This window comes from Archocentrus centrarchus, chromosome 12 (assembly GCF_007364275.1).
Source record: "Archocentrus centrarchus isolate MPI-CPG fArcCen1 chromosome 12, fArcCen1, whole genome shotgun sequence".
Lineage (NCBI taxonomy): Eukaryota > Metazoa > Chordata > Actinopteri > Cichliformes > Cichlidae > Archocentrus > Archocentrus centrarchus.
Genome location: NC_044357.1, coordinates 16913032 through 16932639, shown reverse-complemented (window position 1 = coordinate 16932639; position 19608 = coordinate 16913032). Strand labels below are relative to the sequence as shown.

Genomic DNA, 19608 nt, shown 5'->3' with positions numbered 1-19608 from the left:
ACTCTCGCACACATACTCTATTACACTCACTCACAATTGTGCAGCAAGACTTTTATGGGCTATTCTCAATATTGGCAAGCATTTAACCTTGATTTGTTGCTGTAAATGGCTGTTGGACTGTGTTATTGAGCACCATGTTAACAAGCAGATCTAAGAGGACAGCGCTGTTGCCTCTACCTGTCATCAAGCTGTGGTTTTTACGTGGGCAGTTTGACCAGAATGGATTACTTTTTATCCTTTGTGCTCTTGTCTTCAGCGGCCTCAGGTTGGGCTGCTTTTTCTTCACCTTTCTCCTTTTTTGCTTCGGCTTTGTCATCTTTTATCGGCGCAGCTTTCACGTCTTTGTCGTCGGCTTTGTCTTCCTTCTTGGCATCAGCTTTACTGTCTTTCACTTCACTCTTTTTAACTTCTTCCTCCTGCTCTTGTGCTTCATCTTGTGTATCATCTTCTTTGTCATCAGCTCCTTCTGCCTTTGCATCCTCTTGTGCTTCAGTCTCTTCCTCTTCATCTTTTCCTTCTTTCTCCCCCTCATCTTCTGCAGTCTCTGCTGCATCGTCCTTTTGCTCCTCTTCATCCCCACCTGCATAAAAACGTGAATTTTGTTATCATAACATTAATGATTACCATTTATTTGAGTAACAAGACTAAGATTAAGAAAGTTGCACCAACCCTCTTCCTCTTCCTTAGCCTCTTCCTCTACTTCCTTAGCTTCATCTTCTTTCTCTTTATCCCCCTCTTCCTCACCTTCCTCTTCCTCCTCATCCTTTTTCTCCTCTGTTTCCTCTCCCACCTCTTCTTCCTTATCTCCCTCTTCCTCATTTTCCTCCTCTTCTACCTCCTCCTCCTCCCCTGGTGGACTGGCCTCTGCTTGTTGGGCATGGCTGGCAGAGATGATGCCTTCAGTGGTGCTTACACTGGAGCTGAGGAGGCGTGACGTCACCAGATAGGAGGTGCCAGAGCTCAGGCTTGAGAAGACAGGCCTAGCGAAGGAGGGTGCTGACAAACTGTGGCCGTACAACGAGGACACTCCCCCAGCCATGCCTACACTGAAGCGAGACTCCTCCCCTTCCAGGAGCTTCCTGTGTAAAACAATGAGAAGAAGGGAGCTCATTTACATGCATAGGTTTTAAATATAACAGCCATTTTTACTCTCAGAAATACATTGTCTGAGATAATGTGCATAAAGTGAAGCACATATAGTTTTACTAGGCTCTAATGAGGGATTTAGTCAAATTTGTTAGGTAAAAGAATAATTATCAAATGGAAATTCAATATTTTTCTATGATACATTTTGCTGATTTACACAAAAACAAATCCAGATGTCTACCTGATTCATGTCGAATACATTAAATGCAAAAAAACTTTGCTGACCTTGATAAAAACCTAAACCTAACTGTGTGTTGCCCAGTTGCCTCAGAATTGGTGTTGACATGCCGTCTCAGAGTCACTTTTTTTTCACCTATTACCTGTATGCCGCAATCTCGATGTCCAGAGCCATCTTGACATTCAGAAGGTCCTGGTACTCCTTCAGGTAGCGTGCCATTTCCTGTTTAGTGCCCCTCAGCTCAGTCTCCAGTTCTGCAATGGTGTCCTTCATAAAAATCAGAGTGTTGTCTTACACAAAGAGACAAGGACAAACAACGTAATACATGATAAAATGAAAACGTTAAGTAAGAGATTTTAAAGATCTGCAGCACATTTACAGACCTGCATAGCAGCTATCTCGGCACTCTGTTTATCCTCCACCTCACGCAGCTGTCTCTCCAGGGATTCATTAAGGCCTCTGCATGCATCAATTTCCAGAATGCGGGCTTGTAGCTGGCGTCGGTATTCTCCTGCTTCGTCCTTGGAGCTTCTCACGGCATCAGTGTGCTGGGCCACAGTTTCAGTCAAGGAGCCTACCTTTCCTCTGAACCATTCCTCAGCTGCCTGCATGTTCCTTGCAGCCAGCCTTTCATACTGGGACCGGATATCCCTGAGAGCCCCAGAGAGGTCCGGAGCGGCAGCCTCCGATTCCACAGCCACCTGCACACCCAGCTGGACTTGGGCCTGAAGTTCGACCACCTCGCCCTCATGAATCCTCTTGAGGAAGGCCAGCTCCTCAAGCAGGATTTCCACACTTTTCTCAAGCTCAGCCTTTGCCAAGGCAGCCTGGTCGGCCTCACGACGGGCCTCCATCAGCTTGCCTTCAGCTTCTTCCCGAGCCAACACTTCCTGCTCATATCGACCCTGCAGAGCACTCAGGGTTTGTTCCAGCCTCTCTCTCTGACTTAGGACAGCCTGCTGTTCTGCCCTAGCTTCATCCACAGCTGCTCTCAGGGACCGGGCCTCTTGCTCATACAGTGCTCTCAGGTGGGATGGCTCAGTGTGCCTTTGCCTCAGCAGCAGCAGTTCCGCCTCCAAGGCACGGTTCTGCTGCTCCAGCTCACGCACTCTCTCAATGAAACCGGCAAAACGGTCATTAAGGTCCTGCAGCTGGCTGCGCTCTTGTGTGCGTACAGCTCGGAATTCGGAGCTGATCTGGGCCGCTTGGCTGAGTTCCAGCTCCAAGGAAGAGGCTGGTGAGGAAGAAGAGAAGAGCACACGACCAGGAGAGGAATACTGCAGACGGGAAGAGGACAGTGGGGATGCATGAGAAGAGAAGCCAGAGTGGGTCCTCCCTCTGGTCACCACCACACGTGGAGGAGGCTCGGCAAAATAGCGTCTGTATGACGAGGTGGAGTAGTAAGGGTCATATCCGATGCTACTCATGGCTGAGTGTTGGGAGAAAAACTTGCTCTTCCTCTCCTCTTTGTGTATGTATGTGTGTGGAGGTGTACAAGGTGCTCAGGTTTAAGCCTTGACTGCTTGCTGCTGCTGCAGCCTCTGCTTTTATAGCTGGATGGTGGGGGCTGACGCAAGCACTTTCTGCAACCTCTGACAATGGATGCTTGATAGGTTTACACTGCAATGGCAAGAAATAAGGCAGAGAGGAGCCATAGGAATGCTTGGAGGAGGGAAATGTCCAAGGATTAAAGACAGAAAGAAACAACAGGAGGAAATGGGTAAATAATAATAATAATAATAATAATTTACAAAGCTGCATGCTTCTTTTTCTGCTGATGTTGGCATAGACAGTTATAGTTACTCAAGCCAAGTTTCTAGAAAAACTAGTTTATAATAACAGATTTATTATTAAGTATTATTTATTATTAAGTAATAATAATAATTAAAAAATTATCACATGAGCAGTTAAAACAGAACCTGAAATTGACATGAAAAAAAAAAACAAAACGGTGCAGTTTCATAGTAATTCCATATTTTAGAAAGGACAAAACCTTGCTCAAACACATTTTCTGTGCTCTTCTCACTGCAGAAAAAAAGGGCGGGGTGGGGTAGGGGTGCCCTGATTTAACAACGGTGACACAGCATCTCTCCTTGTGGTGAGGAGCAGAACTACAGCCATGACCTCAAAAGACCTGCAACAATGAAATCCTTCTCAGATAGACGGCATGACACAATTAAAGGCATGACTTAGAATGGGTTAATGTGCAGCTCAAATGAGGTGTTAATTAGAAATGAATACTACATGCACAGTGCAGTATAGCACATCTTGTAGAAATATCATCATTAAAATGTATCTCAACAAGCTCTGCTGTTTGCTATTAAAGGTGTATTAATTATTACATCCTGGGTCTGCTTTATGCTCTTTTTTTATCACTTAGTTAAAGGATATTTACTATGAATGTTTTTTTCTTTTTTATGTAGAAGGTCTTGAGTGGGAAATGAAATGCATTATGTGTTCACCCAAACAGCTCCTCTGAGCTCTACATGTAGACCAAAAAGTCTTGAGAGCATCACATTATCCATGCTAGTGACACAGGTTATTTACAGTATTCAGTGAATAGTTGCATGTAGTGTTGCCTTGATGATTTGACACAGGAGAAAACTTATCCAAAGTGCTATATATACCATTACTGTGTGTGTGTGTGTGTATGTGTGTGTGTGTGTGTGGTACAGAGTTTATGTTCAGATTCAAGATTTATCTTGCTTTCCAGCTTTATGAATAAATGAAGTGTGTTGCAGTGCTTTGCATCACTATTTGTGCATTTTTGTGTGTATCGTTGCATATGGGAAGGCTCTACAGCATGTATTGCTTGTGTACTTCGCCTTTGCAGCAAAGGCCCCTGGTGCTTTTAGGTGGTGCTGTTCCCAAACAGAAGGGAGGCAGGTGGTGGGAGGTGGGGGGGCTTCACTGGGAGCTGCATGGACTGTGCTGCAGGCTGAGTCATCGTAACAGTTGTGATCACACAAACTCTCCAGTGTACACTTTTTCCCACCATAACAGCAGTCTGACGAACTGCATCGGGGCGATTTCTGGCAGGCTGGGTGCTTACGGCACCTGGGGAAATAAAACAGATAAAGAAGATCATTAACTTCTCCTCTCAAACACATTAAATCACTTACAGCGCTCATTTCCAGGTTGTTGCTTCTGCTCTCTGCAATGCTGGCTGACATAAAAGCTCAGTCTACACTTCAAGACAACATTATTATTACAGTCAACATTGCTAGTATTGGGGAAAAAAAAAAACAAAACAAAAGGATGCATCACACTCCTAACAACAGGAGCTGGATTAATGTATAGTGTTATACATTAATCCAATTTGACCACCAGAGGGCCAAAAATACCACATAAAATAAACAGCCACACCCAGACACAAATTAACACTAACATCTGATTCCATTTTTTGTGCACTTGGTAAATGCCAGCCAGTTTTCTGATGATGGGCATGAAGCACACAGAGCATTTTAGTTGGAAAAAAAAAACCCCTGCAGTTTAGTCTAGACACAAAAACTCAAACACAGTAAGTTGCCATCTTTTCATAATCCTTCTTGTTAGTTTCCACTCTGTATAGTAGGACAACCCAATGTCATGATCACATGATGCAGTTTGGCGTCATGCCTGGAGTTCCATTAATATTCTATTTTTGGATTATTGTATTTCCCCAGGATCATAAATTTGATTGTGCAGGACACGAGACATCCACCTTGCCTGACAGCTCTGCAGCTCAGTGACCCAGCCTTTTCAGCTGTTTTGTCTGTATCCCATAAGTTTCAACACATTTTCTCTTCCCAGCATTAAATTTCATGTAAGATGCAGCAGAACATTTGGCTTCAATTATTTGTCTCAGTAGCGTATATCTAAGTTCCACTAGGGTGGAACACCAGACCTTTGTCTATTAAAGACTCAGAATACAGACTCATTAAGTTTAATCAAAGTATGCAGAAGTCATACTGCTAATTTTCTATCATATGGAGGTAATTGGATTCTTAAGTTATTAGCTCATCTTGGTTGTAACACATTTCTAAAATATTCTCACTGCAACTCAAGATTTATTTATGTGGTGTTTTTATCTCAGAAACATTTTATCTCATATGTGCATGTGAAAATGAGCCAGCTATATGATACTAGAGCAGCTCCTAGGGGTGATGCATTGAAATAACACTTTATACACCAATCAAGCATAACATTATGACATGGATAACACTGATTATCCCCTCATCATGGCACCTGTTAGTGGGTGGGATATATTAAGGAGCAAGTGAAAGTCCTCAAAGTTGATGTGTTAGAAGCAGTAAAAATAGACAAGCGTAAAGATTTGAGGGAGTTTGAAAAGGGCCTGAGCAGCTCCTAAAATGCAGCTTTTGTGGGTTGCTCCTGGTCTGCAGTGGTCAGTATCTTTGAAGTAACAGTGATGAACCAGTAACAAGGTCATGGGTGGCCAAGGCTCACGGATACGCGTGGAGAGTGATGGCTGGCTCGTGTGGTCCAAGCCAACAGATGAGTTACTGTAGCTCAAATTGGTGAAAAATGAATGCTGGTTCTGATAGAAAGGTATACGAATACACAGTGCATCACAGTTTGTTGAGTATGAGGCTGCAAAGCTGCAAAGTAGCAACAATGGACACATGAGCATCAGAGCTGGACCACAGAGCAATAGAAGCAGCTGGCCTGGTCTGATGAATCATGTTTTCATTTACATCACATGCATAGCTGGGTGCGTGTGCATCGCTTATATGGGGAACACCTGGCACCACAATGCAGTATGGGAAGAGGGCAAGCTGGTGGAAGCAGTATGATGTTTTAGGCAATGTTCTGATGGAAAACCTTGTGTCTTGCCATCCATGTGGATGTTACTTTGACATATACCACCTACCTAAGCACTGTTGCAGACCATGTACACTCTTTCATGGAAACGATATTCCCTGATAGCTGTGGCCTCATTCAGCAGGATAATACGCCCTGCCACAAAACAAAAATGGTTCAGGAATGGTTTGAGGAGCACAACAACGAGTTTGAGGTGTTGAGTTGGCATCCCAATTACCCACATCTCAATCCAATCGAACATCTGTGGGATGTGCCGGAAAAACGAGACCAATCCATGGAGGCCCCACCTCATATCTTACAGGACTTAAAGGATCTATTGCTAACATCTTGGTGCCAGATACCGCAGCACACCTTCAGGGGTCTAGTTGAGTCCATGTCTTGATGGGTCAGAGCTGTTTTGACAGCAAAAGGGGGACCGACACAATATTAGGCAGGTGGTCATAATGTTATGCTTAATCAATGTACATTACCCTGCTGGTTTGAGACTTTAAACTGATTTGATAATGTCTCTATGTTGGACCAGAAAGAACCCTTCTGAGAAGATCTTTGGGCATATATTTTTAACTGGCAAATATTTGTACACTGCTTTTGTTATTTATACATCTGTTCTTAAGTTTTATCTACTTTGTAATAAAAATCATTATTGTTTATAGAAGTAAGCATAATTGCAGCATTGGTAGCTGCATATTTTTTTCTGCTGGCACTGACAGCTAATGTATGCAGTTATTTGGTGACACACAGACAGTGGAATTTCCCCTGCCACAGTAGTACTGAGAGGGCCTGCATGAGCCTTATTGTCACTGTTATGCCCACACAACAAATGCCCTGTGAACAAATATTTACTAAATATATAAAATCGTCTCTCTGTAATGAGTTGAGGAGTGAGAAAACTGTTCATCTAAGCACGAGGTTCCAACTCTGATCTTTACACTTTTCTTTCACAGATGTCAGTTTAAAAGTCATGTTGCTATTTTGGCTCAGTATCTGACCTCTGGCCTTCCCAGACACCACATGTCCCATCATAGAGGTCTGGCTCTATTGGCCTTCCCAGTGTGTCCATCAGAGTATGAAAGCCTCTCACAGGAGGAAAGTAAAGAAGGTCTGTCTGCTATGCATTGCCACGATCCAGGCTGCTATAAAAAGCGTATGGTATGCTGCCTTGGGCTTACTGTTGGTCAGCCAGTGTGTGTGTCCACAACTTAGGAGGGCTGAGGGCTCTGTGTCTGGTTTAAGTTAAACTCTGGGTAAACACTGTTAAGCATGGCTGCTGCCCATCGTTTGGTTATTGTCCGCCATGGTGAGAGTGCCTGGAACCAGGAGAACCGCTTCTGTGGCTGGTTTGATGCTGACCTCAGTGAAAAGGGTGTGGAAGAGGCCAAGCGAGGAGCCCAGGCTATCAAGGAGGCAGGCATGAAGTTCGATGTCTGCTACACCTCTGTGCTGAAACGTGCTATCAACACATTGTGGACCATCATGGAAGGCACAGACCAGATGTGGCTGCCTGTGATTCGTACCTGGCGTCTGAATGAGCGCCACTATGGAGGCCTCACTGGACTAAACAAGGCAGAGACGGCTGCAAAGCACGGTGAGGAGCAGGTGAAGATCTGGCGTCGTTCCTTTGACATCCCACCTCCACCCATGGATAAGGACCACCCTTATCACAAAATCATCAGCGAGGTGAGACAAATCCAAAGAAACTTAATTTCTTAGCTTAAAGAGCCCCAGCATTTGCACAAGAGTACTGTCAGTTATGAAACATTTGTACTTTATGGTGTTCTTTTCCCTCCAGTCTCGGCGTTACAAAGACCTGAAGCCTGGTGAGCTGCCCACATGTGAGTCACTTAAAGATACCATCGCCCGTGCTCTGCCTTTCTGGAATGAAGTCATCGTTCCTGAAATCAAAGCTGGGAAGAATGTAATTATTGCTGCCCATGGGAACAGCCTCCGTGGCATTGTCAAGCACTTAGAGGGTAAGCACTGTGGACAAAGCTTTAAAAAAAGGAATTAAGTCTGATACAGTAGATAGAGTGGTTTAAAATCCAACACTGCAAAATGCAAAATATTGAAATTCTTGCAAGTAAACCAAAGATTTCAGTGAAAAACTGAGTTGAATAGTCAGTGTTACACACTTGGAGACTTTATACACACACATACAGAGTTGTGGATTGCACTGTCTATAAATAGCATGCAGAGGCTCACATCAGAGCTCAGGGACAGGGTAGAGGGTCATGAGCTTGGTTCCCATTACAGTCACGACCTTTATGTAGAAAGGTTGGACTTTTTCAAGGAGTACCCAGACATGGATAAGGGTTTTGTAGAGATTCAAGGGCCATAGTAAATGTCAGATAGGAGTGGCAGATCCAGTGTTGAGAGACAGAGACAGATCTCTGGGAACTTAAAATATAATCAAATATAAAGAAAACATGTTGCACTTTCTCCTTCTATTATGCAAGACTCTTGAAAATCCTGCCTATGCTCCTGGGCTCCAGACAGAGCCCCGACTTACAGTGTATTGTATCAGTTACATTCTGTTCCGTCTGCTGATCTCCACGTCTCCATCTGCTCTGTCTGCCTGTATCTCCAGATATGTCTGATGCAGCCATCATGGAGCTGAACCTTCCCACAGGAATCCCAATTGTGTATGAGCTGGACGCCAACCTGAAGCCCATTAAGCCCATGTCTTTCCTCGGTGATGAGGAAACCGTAAAGAAGGCCATGGAGGCTGTGGCTGCCCAGGGCAAAGTCAAGAAATAAGCCAGACTGCATGCAGAGGCAGAAAAAGAGACTGTTACCCATGTCCTTCAGCTTTTCCCTCTAATCTATTAGTTGATCCTTGTTGTCCATTCCAACTGGGGAAATGTTTAATGGTTATTTTGGCGACAGGCCACTTTCAGCCCATTAGGTGTTTGTTTGCTTAAGTGACAAACAGACTGATGACCTGTCAAAGCAAAAAGCAGGGCCTAACATTTGATGCAGTCACATTACTCAGCCCTTTTAAATTGTGGCCAAGCCCTATTTTGTGGGCCCTCACCATCCTGGCACAACCAATAAAGAAACCATCTTTTTATGTAGTGCTGTATCAGTTTTATTGTCTTCCTTATCTTCTTACATGTCTTTTCTCTTTTTGTGTCTTTAAATTACGTTGTCATCCCTATCTCCCATTCTTCTTTGCTCCCTATTTTAAAATCAGAGGTTTCAGCAAAGTGCAAAAGGTGCTGTGAAATCTTATCCAAGCGAAAGAGCGAGGGGAGGAGGGGTAAGAGGCAAACACAGCCTAATGGATAAGTCAGTGGGTTCATTCTGGCAGCACTCCCATAATGCAGGGATAAGTTTGCTTGTTCTCCACTCCAGTCAGATCACACTGGAAAACGTGCAAATAGAATCATTTTAAATAGCTACCTATTCCACTCAAGGGTTCTGGTAACAGCCAGTATAAACAGATGAGTAGTCATTGGGAGGAACATAAATGCAGACACTTCCACACACATGGCATTTTTCTGGAAGGGTTTGGGTGCACTTGTCCCCTTAGACAAAGTGTTGCTGAAAATTAATGCAAATTTATTCTGAGCGCCTTTCTTGTGTGATGAAACATTTCTATCCTGATGGTAGCAGTGTCTTCCAGGATGACAATACCTCAGTCTCCACAAGCTCACTGAACTGTTTGGTGAGTATGACAGTGATACGCATCATCTTCTGGCTTCCCCAGTCACTAAATTTCCACGCAGTGTAGCACCACAGGAAGATGCTGAACTGTCATGTAGGCTAAACTCCAACCGAGACATCCTTTGGAAGAATGGTTCATCAAAGTTGTTCTGGTGACTTAATAACTTTAGACACTTTATCATCTTCCTGCAAGTACACCCAGATAGTTTAGTTCTGTACTTGAAGCAATTTTTGTGTGAGGAGAAATTCTTTTGCCCTGCGACAGACTGACAACCTATCCAGGATGTACCCCGCCTTTTGCCCTCTAACAGTTGGGATAGGTTCCAGCCCCTGCAACCCAAGTTTGGATGACTGGAAGAAAATAGATGGATGGAGAAATTCTTCATGTGAAATGTTCAAAATGGCATGAACCAGCAACTTTTAAGCACAAATGAAAACACATAAGATCACAAATTTAAGACCACCAAACAGCTCTGCAATACTGTAATTGCATAGCGTGATGGTTTAAACTAAATGGTAAAGTCTGAAAGGTAATGTGTCCACATTGATGATGTTACTTAGCAAGTATCTACTCAAAATCTTAGTTTAGCAACACATCATGCTGACATTTACTAATAGAAGCCTTTGTTTATCGCATAATTATGCCACAGTAAAATTTTTTTGACCTTCGCACTCATCTCATCTTGTTAGAAAGCTGAGGTCAGAGAACAGGGTGCTGCTGAAGCAGATAGGGCTGAGTGCCCAACAGTGAAATGGGGAAGCTTGAAATCCTGACCTAACTCACGCCCCTGCACATTTCAGCTATTTCCTATAATACTATGTGCCACCACCAGCGCTACACATAACATACAGCTTTCAAGCTGAAACAAGTCAACTTAAATTTTTAACAAAATTAATGTATTAAACCTTTTCACTCACATTATGACAATGATTTAGCATGCATGTTCTTCCATCATCCAAGCAATCCCTTGCTCCCTTTCATTTGTGTTATAATAATAAAAACACCCATAACTTAAGTACTGTACCACTCTTCACAGGTTTATTTTGGGAATTGCATGCTCAGTTTGCAGAGATTTTTCTTAGTTTAACACAATGTGATGTAACATTATATTACACTATTAAAAAAACAAACAAATAACAATACGTAGCCCCAGAGCTTTAAAGGCCAGCAGAGAGGAGAGAAAGTCCACTGTAGTGTTGACATGACACCTACTGGCTAAATGTGAGAGTGGAGAGAAGCATAAAAATGGGTTGAGAATGAAACTGAGCTATTTTGCCATTTCTAAAACCTAAACTCTCAGGACTGAATCTAAACACTGACTGAAAAGTTAAAATTATGTTGCTTTTTGCTGTTTATTTCTTTTGATGGTCCAGAGGTGGTATCAGGATCAGGCAGCTGCTGCCTTGTCCACAAAATCATTTTAATCAGATGAGTGAGTTTCATCAAAATCCTTTAGAAAGGAGCTTGAGTAACAGACAGGCAACATAAAATCACATAAAACTGTCTTTCCAGCAGACCATGATGCACATCAGGACTTTTGGTACAGTCATTATTTACACAGGGTCAGGCGCCCAGTTATGATTTAAGTCAGATGTGCTCTGATCAGCTGCAGTTTTAGAAGCACCATTTCTCTTGAAGTTCTTGAAGAAGTTTGGGCGAAATGCTATCTTGTAAGGATTTTTCTTGTATGCAACTGCTTTAAAGGTTTCTTCTGTTGATTTTTCTACATACTCTGCAGCAGTTGCGACATTTCTTTCTATGTTGTTGACTAACTCGCCCTGGGAGAAAAAAAAAAAAAAACATAATGGCACCAGTCAGGTTTTGGTTCATCCATGAATATGTTACATCATCTTCCATATTCCCAAGCAAGTAATTGCCATTTTACCTGGAGTTCCAGCAGCACGGCAGTGTCAACAAATATCTCATGCAGCTCTTTAATGCTGGACTCAAGGCAGAGGATTTCCTGATGGCGAAGTTCAATTTCATTCAGAGCCTGGCTTGAAATCTCACTGTTAGAGGTGATCTGTGAAAGACACATGCTCAAACTGTTTTTAAAAATCATCCCACAAATAGCTTCAAACTTACAAAAATTGCATATTTGAGTGACCCACAAAAAAATTAAATAAGACAAAGAAGTAAAGATTAATTCCGCTCACATCAGATATGAAGATGGCAAGATTGTCATGTTGCAGCATCTCCTCCAACGCTTGGTCTGTAGTATTTTTATTTACTGAAATTAACAAAAGAGATACTAAATAAGCTACATTTTCTTTTATACAGTGCAGGGCATCAAGGACTAAGCCAGCCTTCTGTGCTGTCAAGGATGCAATTTAGACATTGACCACAGGATGGCATAATTACACTTAAAAAAAATACTTGGAAAAAAAAAATTATACTGTACATTTAACCTACAGTGTATCATATTCTGGAGGGATACACTTCACACATTCATTGCAGCCTTCAACTATTCTAGACATTATCATGAGCTATATGTATGTCACATTGCGTGGACGCAGGCCGTGTGGCGTGTGAAGGAGGAGAGCACCCAAAAGCAGGATGCAGGAGTAAGCAGTTGAAAATGAACCAAAAATGAGTCTTTATTTTGGCAACAGGTCATAGAGGACAAAATAAGGCCAAAAAAAAAAAAAAAAAATGAAACAAAAGCAAACCTATACTAGAAACACAACTAAGGAATACTGGAGATCCAGAGAGCACAGGGAATATTAAACTGACTTTCACCTTGCCAGCTGCTTAGTACAAATTCAATGTAATTTGGATATGAAGGAAAACAAAAAAAATAGACAGCATAAAGATTAACAGACTGGGAATTTTATACTCAGCCACTTTATCAGGCACACCTGTTTAACTTTATAATCAGCCAATCACATGGTAGCAACTCAGTGCATTTAGGAAAGTACAAATCAAGACGACCTGTTTAAGTTCAAACCAAGCATCAGAATGGAAACGAAAAGTAAGTGAAGTGACTTTGAATGTAGGCAGTTGGTTAAGCATTTCAGAAAATTCTTACCTATGGGGATTTTCCCTACACTACCATCTCTATGGTTTACAGAGAATGGTCCAAAAGGAGAAGAAAAAATCCAGTTAGCGGCAGTTGGGGTGAAAATACCTTGTTGACATCAAAGGTCAGAGGACAACGGCCAGACTGCTTCAAACTGATAGGAAGGAGCTCAAATAACTACTCATTATAACCAAGGTATGCAGAAGAGGAGTTCTGAATCTACAACACATCGAACCTTGAAGCAGCAAACAGCAGCCAAAGACCACAACGGGTGGCACTATTATCAACTAAGAACAGGAAACTGAGGCTACAGTTCAAAAACATTTCCTGGTCTGATGAGTCTTGATTTTTGCTGCAACATTCAGATGATAGAGTCAGAATTTGGTGTAAACATGAAAACATGGCTCCATCCTGCCTTGTATCAATGATTCAGAATGGTAGTGGTGTAACGGTGTGGCGGATACTACTACACCACTTTGGGTCCCTTGTATTGCAAAACTCAAATGTCTTTCCTGAACATGACAACAGAACAGTTTTGGGATGTGGTGGATTGGGAGAGTCACATCATGGATGTGCAGCTGACAAATCTGCAGCAACTGTGTGACGCTATCATGTCAATATGTTTCCAGCATCTTGTTGAACCTATGCCTTGAAGAATTAAGGCAGCTTTGAAGGTAAAAAGAGGAACAATCCCTTATTAGATTAGCAATATGTGTCTAATAAAGTGGCTTGTGAGCATATGTGAACTGTGTGGCAGCAAACATTGTTTTTAAAAGGAATTCAAAGGACAGTTTGCTTTAGTGTTATAAATGTAGAGAATAACTTCAGACTACAAGAGGAGAAAAAGAGAATTGCTAACATAAGATATAATAGAAAGCTGGTTATAATGTGCAGTAGTTAGCCATTAATCACAATACAGTGCATGTAGTGATGTAAATTGGAAGCAATTATATTGCTGCTCCACATGACATTAGCTTATTATGTGAAGTAGTACTACCATGCAAACACTATCAGAGCAGCTTATACCACTGCAGGTTTTCTTTCTAGTAAAGAGCTGGTAGAAGCTCCCTCCTCCTTACAATGCAGTAACTGTGCTGATATAAGATCCTGCTGCATGAAATAAAATCCATTTACACAACACTGGCCTGGGGGTGAGGAGGGGCAAGTGCACCCATTTGGCTTTGGCAACTCACCAATCTCCAGCTGTCTCTGAATTTGGGCCTTACATTTTTCTCTGAAGGAAATTTGTGCCTCATGGTAACCCCTCATGACTTCAGCAAACCACCGAGTCAAGTACGAGTGCTGTTGAAAGAGAGCCACAGAATAAAAAGAATCAATTCAAATATCAATTCTAAGAAGCGACCTCTGTCAGGAGTAATTTTGTCAGGCGTATAAAGAGTGCAGGATTCTTTCAGATTGCAAAGGAGTGTCTGACAATCATTTTGCACCTGGTTTATTAGAGGAAATAAAAGTGCTTCCACACCTGGTTCTTCCTAATACGGTGGATTACTGTGGCGCCGGTCTCATCCCCAGGCTTCTGCATCGCTGAAAAACATGAGATCGATCCAACATGAACACGGGATCAAGTTAAAACATTAAAAATAAAAGTCTGGTATGTCACAGTCCTTTTCTGCAGTTACAATAAAGGGCTCAGTGTTATTGTCAGACAGCAGTCGAGTGGGCTACACTACACTTCCTTTTTAATCATTTGCAAGTCAAATCCTCTGTTACACACTATACCCAGTGTATGAGGAATATTCCCACTGTCTGCTGCACTGCCCCTCCCATTTTCTTTATATTAAACTGTGACAACTAAATATCCATCACGCACACTGAAAAACTGATTCATTTTATCTGACTACACTGAAACTTTGCATAAAAGCAAATTTTGCAGGGTTTCACAAAAAAAAAAAAAAAAAAAAAATGTTTCCGCCTACATTTTAGTGCTGCTCTGATGAAGTTGGCATTCTTCTTGGACTCATTGTTCAGCAGCTCCAGTTCATCTTTGTGTCCTGGGACCAATAGTACAAGCACATTTCAGAGGAAATCATTTCAGCTTACTATGTGGTGAATTTCACCAAGGTGTATATTATGAAAGATGGCTATTAAAGAAAGGTTGGGTTTTATGCATTGTTCTTATCCTTTATATAAACCCCAATTTCAAAAAAAGGTTGTGAAGCTGTGCAAAATCGAAATTAACAAGATCCATCACCAATGGGGATATCGTCCCATGATTAATGAAAATTAAAAATAAATATAGAAGTTAGAATAACATTACAGCTCCACTTCATAATACAAAACCCTTCAGCAGACATCATATTACCTTCTGCAAAACTATTTTCCCCTAATTTGGAGGCCTTCCCTTAAACTTTTATCCAATACTTTTAGTCACCTCTGGGTTAGTAAAGATACAGTAATCCCTCGCTACTTCGCGGTTCGCTTTTCGCGGATTTTTAATCAATATTAGTGTAAAATATTTATCGCGTTATTTTCGCTGTTTCGCGGGTTTTTCCGGTACTCGTTCTTTACATGCATAGTACGTGTTGTACAGTAATGTATATATTTGGTGTATAAGTGTGTGGGGAGGGTTTATAAAAACTTAAAATAGTGTATAACTACTAAAATAATGTATAAGTATTAAAATAGATATAGCGTCCTTACTTCGCAGATTTTCACTTATCGCGGGTGGTCCTGGAACGTAACACCCGCGATAAGTGAGGGATTATTGTATAATACATATTCCAGTAAATACATGTTTTCAGTATTATCAATACTTATTAAATCAGAACAATTTTAAGCATGCTCTAAAAGATTCATATCTTGTGATTATGTTTAACATTTCTATAAATACTTTTTGGTAAGAACAAACAAAAGATTCCATGGTAAACAAATCAGGGAATGTACATACTGCACTCTTGTACAAGGGTGTATATTACATAATATCTTTCTATTTATATAATCTATAACAATGAGCCAGACATAATGCATATTTATAAGGTATTCACATAATATTATACTCATGTGTGTACAGAAATATTACTACATAATGCACCAATACAACATAATCTGCTGATATTAATGTCATGGTTGGTGATGTTGTGTTCCTGTTTTTGTGTAATGGGCTGGGCTGATTGTTCCTCTTTTTGGGACAGTCAGACACACCTGCGCTCAATGAAGCGTCATCAAGACTGTATTTGAGGGCCGGCAGTCATCATCTGTACCGCGGTAAACTGGCTCATTCTGTCAATCTCCTGCAGTTTCCGGGCTTTGGACTAAACAATCTGGTCTTTCACTTATTCAATTCAATTTTATTTATATAATGCCAAATCACAACAGTCGCCTCAACGCACTTTATATTGTAAGGTAAAGACCCTACAATTATTACAGAGAAAACCCAACAATCAGAACGACCCACTATGAGCAAGCACTTGGCGAAAGTGGGAAGGAAAAACTCCCTTTTAACAGGAAGAAACCTCCAGCACAACCAGGCTCAGGGAGGGGCAGTCATCTGCTGTGACTGGTTGGCGCTGAAGTGAAGGAGAAGGGCAAAAGACATTTTGTGGAAGAGAACCAGAGACGAATAATAACTAATGATTAAATGCAGAGTGGTGTATAAACAGAGCAAAAAGAAATGAATGAAAACAAATACTAAGTGCATCATGAAACAGTACCATGCGGTCTTTAAGATAAGATGGGGCCTGATTATTCAAGACCTTGCATGTGAGGAAAAGAATTTTAAAATCTATTCTGGATTTAACAGGGAGCCAATTAAGAGAAGCCAGTATGGGAGGAATATGCTCTCTTTCTAGTCCCTGTCAGTACTCTAGCTGCAGCATTTTGGATCAGCTGAAGGCTTTTCAGGAAGATTTTAGGACAGCCTAATAAAAATGAATTACAGCAGTCTAGCCTAGAAGAAATAAATGCATGAATTAGCTTTTCATCATCACTCTGCTTATGTGACTCTCTAAGAATTAACTACTCTTTTGCTCTTCACTTTCAGCAGCCTGTCTCATGAGTGTTGGATTTACCTGCCTGCCCTTACCACAGCCTCACCTTCAGGACCCCAACTCTAGCATCAACCACCACCCCCAGGAATGATCTTTTTCGCTCACCAAGTAAGTTTTTACCCATCTGCTCTCCCTCACATTTAACCTCACTATGGAACACTCAGCCTGAGCAACAGAGAATAATTTCCCTCTCCCTTTTCCTTAGAAATGACCTGAGGAACCTGCGCCTGCTCCATGCCCCTCCATGTTATAAGTTGGAGAGAACAAGTCAGCCTCAGAGTCTGTAATTATTCCAGTAGTAACTCTTCCAGCAGTCCAACAATTTGGTCGAGGGCATTCTTTTAGCATTTCATAGTTTATGTTGGTTAGTGGCTGTTGCATTAGCTGCAGCAGTTTAGTATTACATGCCAAGTATATTTGTTCTCTTGTAAGGATTGATCCCTTGTAAGACCAATCCTGAGTTTTGCCATTATACTGGCTGTCAATTCCTGTTTTAATTTCTTGGTTTTTGCACCTGCAAATAAAGTTTCCTTTGAGTTTGCACTCTCTGCTCCTCCCTGTCTGCTCCTGAATCCCTCTTGCTTGAGTGCACAGCTTACCAGTTTATGACAACTAATGCATCATGTATAACATCACTATAATATAAAGCAACTGTACAAAACATAATGCAGTCATGTTGTTTACATTTAAGCGACATTGCTTTAATATTGCTCAATGATGAGTCACAGTCAGTACTATTTACGGCCATGACCCCCTCCCTGATCAACATGTTAGACAATGCTCAGCCAATCAGAAGTTGGCATCACAGGCTAACCAATAAGGCTGCAGCCTAGAACTGATGTTACTATAAACAGACTCTCTACCTAGAAATTTGGGATTCCCCAGTTTCTCACTATCTAGCTACTGCCAGCTGTTCAGTTCAGTGTCCTAGGTCAGTTGCTAGATAAGGGAAATCCCCACTTTCTCCATTTCAATCAATAATGGTCAAGTAGGTGTAGCCAATCACACAGCATAATAAAATCACATGGTTAGGCTAAGCCAATCAGGTGTGATAAATTGGTGAATAAAGAACACCTGAAAGCACAAGCTGGTTTAATTTTAAGTTCCTAGTGGCCTTTTACATGTAACACTTATCTCCATCTGTGGGCATGCATTTTTATTTTATTTTTTGTAGCTATATGTAAACTGCTTAAGCATGTTGATCTGTGTAACATTTACTAAGTCTGTTGCTGTACAAACAGCTGCAGCTGTGTTTGTCAAAGGCTGTTTAGCCTCATTGTTTGTGCGTGTCTTGCTGCTGTTGTGTGCCTCGACAAAGTTGAGACAGTTTGAAAGCATCAGCATAACAATGAAGGATTCACTTTTCTCCTTGCTTCTGTTTTAGAAGGGGAAAGAAGAAAAAAAAATCAGCACTTACTCATGTCTTGGCTCGGAGACGTGAGGATGGCAGCTTGTCTTCTCTCCACATCGTCTGCTTGACAGGAGAGTTTTTCAATGAGGCCTCTAACCTCACCCACCTACACATGCATGCATGCATGGCAAGCAAACTTTACTGTTATACAACTCGGTACAGACAAGACGAAAATATGGAGTACATTTCTAAATGCACATAATACATTTCCAGCGAAATGAAAACACATCCGTCTTCTATCAATCATTATTACAAATTACACCTTTAATATCGGATATAAGTTTTTAAATTTTACAGATGAAATTTAAGCTACTTTAAGTTACGCCTCAGAAACAATGATCTAATGAGGACACGTGGATATGACACCGTAACCCAAAGCTATGTCAAGTTTACCGTTTTGAAAAAATCCTCCATTTCTTTTGTGGCCGTCATTTCGTCCTTGTGCAGCTGGGGGGGGGGGGGAGGAAATTTAGTCAGTTAAGCTCGTTTACAACGTACCACCTGTTGCAGACAAAATCCCTTGAACATTTTAATGAATGTTTCAGCATTAATATCTATTTCTCAAAAAACAAAACCCTCCGCTCTGCTGCCATAAGCAAAACAAGCTGGATGTAGCCGCTCAGCCATTTTCTTCCGCTTTCAGAAAGTCCTACCTTTGAAAACCTGTTGAACACCTACCAGTCATCTAACATGTGGTCCGAATTACACTAAATACACAGAAAAAAAGAAGACTCCCTTCTAATGCAATTACTTTCGGTATACGCGTTGACGCTCGGCCTCACCTGCACTGTGCCCTTCCTTTCGTGAATACAGCTCACTGAGCTCACCTGTGTAATAAAGAGCGCGGGCACGCAGGCGCGTTACAGTCACAACAAAACAAAGGTCCTGCCCGCGGCCTGTCCCCAGGGTACAGATTAAACACAGAGCACGTGTCAGAGTGATACACCCGGGACCTGTGAACTTCAGTTCACTAACACTTGAAATTTCAGTTTAAATATATTGGTTTAATGAGGTGCAAGCAAGGTCATAGCCAACTGGGCATTTTTTTTTTAATACACGCACGTTGCCTCCTCCCTGTCTCTTCGTCTCCCTGACGATCTCCTCTTTTTCTTCCGTTCATCGCCGCTTGCCAGTACCGCTCCTTCTGCTGCACCCGTTTACAGCTCCGCTGCCGGATGAGTGTTAACATAAGCATTGCGAAAGTTAAGCTCAGAGAGCCTTTCTAGGGAAAACATACTTTTGTGATATGTCCACGTATATAAAGGGATTAAAGGCATGTTTACTTTGGCAAAAATATTAAAATAAAATAAAATAAAAAAAAAATATGTAGGCAAGACATGGTGACTTTTTTGAATTGTG

The 19608-nt window shown here is 41.6% G+C and overlaps 3 protein-coding genes across 4 annotated transcripts; 1 reads left to right on the top strand and 2 right to left on the bottom strand.

The window, feature by feature from the left end:
• On the bottom strand, positions 1 to 2817 carry nefla (neurofilament light chain a). The gene is made up of 4 exons (XM_030742432.1): positions 1708 to 2817; positions 1467 to 1591; positions 670 to 1079; positions 1 to 580 (listed from the first exon to the last, which is right to left on the bottom strand). The coding sequence occupies exons 1-4, from the start codon at positions 2749 to 2751 to the stop codon at positions 225 to 227; spliced, it is 1935 nt and encodes a 644-aa protein (XP_030598292.1). The 5' UTR covers positions 2752 to 2817; the 3' UTR covers positions 1 to 224.
• Positions 2818 to 7326: 4509 nt separating this feature from the next.
• Positions 7327 to 9219, top strand: pgam2 (phosphoglycerate mutase 2 (muscle)). Its single transcript, XM_030742679.1, has 3 exons — positions 7327 to 7825; positions 7938 to 8118; positions 8733 to 9219. The coding sequence occupies exons 1-3, from the start codon at positions 7409 to 7411 to the stop codon at positions 8900 to 8902; spliced, it is 768 nt and encodes a 255-aa protein (XP_030598539.1). The 5' UTR covers positions 7327 to 7408; the 3' UTR covers positions 8903 to 9219.
• Positions 9220 to 10863: 1644 nt separating this feature from the next.
• Positions 10864 to 19074, bottom strand: LOC115789466 (syntaxin-2-like). Of its 2 annotated transcripts, none has more exons than XM_030742896.1 (9): positions 19032 to 19074; positions 18643 to 18696; positions 18256 to 18355; positions 14769 to 14843; positions 14315 to 14376; positions 14025 to 14133; positions 11969 to 12042; positions 11698 to 11835; positions 10864 to 11590 (listed from the first exon to the last, which is right to left on the bottom strand). In XM_030742896.1, the coding sequence occupies exons 2-9, from the start codon at positions 18679 to 18681 to the stop codon at positions 11366 to 11368; spliced, it is 822 nt and encodes a 273-aa protein (XP_030598756.1). In that variant the 5' UTR covers positions 18682 to 18696; positions 19032 to 19074; the 3' UTR covers positions 10864 to 11365. The 2 variants fall into 2 exon arrangements, with proteins under 2 accessions (XP_030598756.1, XP_030598757.1); XM_030742897.1 differs by lacking the exon at positions 19032 to 19074 and adding an exon at positions 18903 to 18947.
• Between the last annotated feature and the right edge of the window lie 534 nt (positions 19075 to 19608).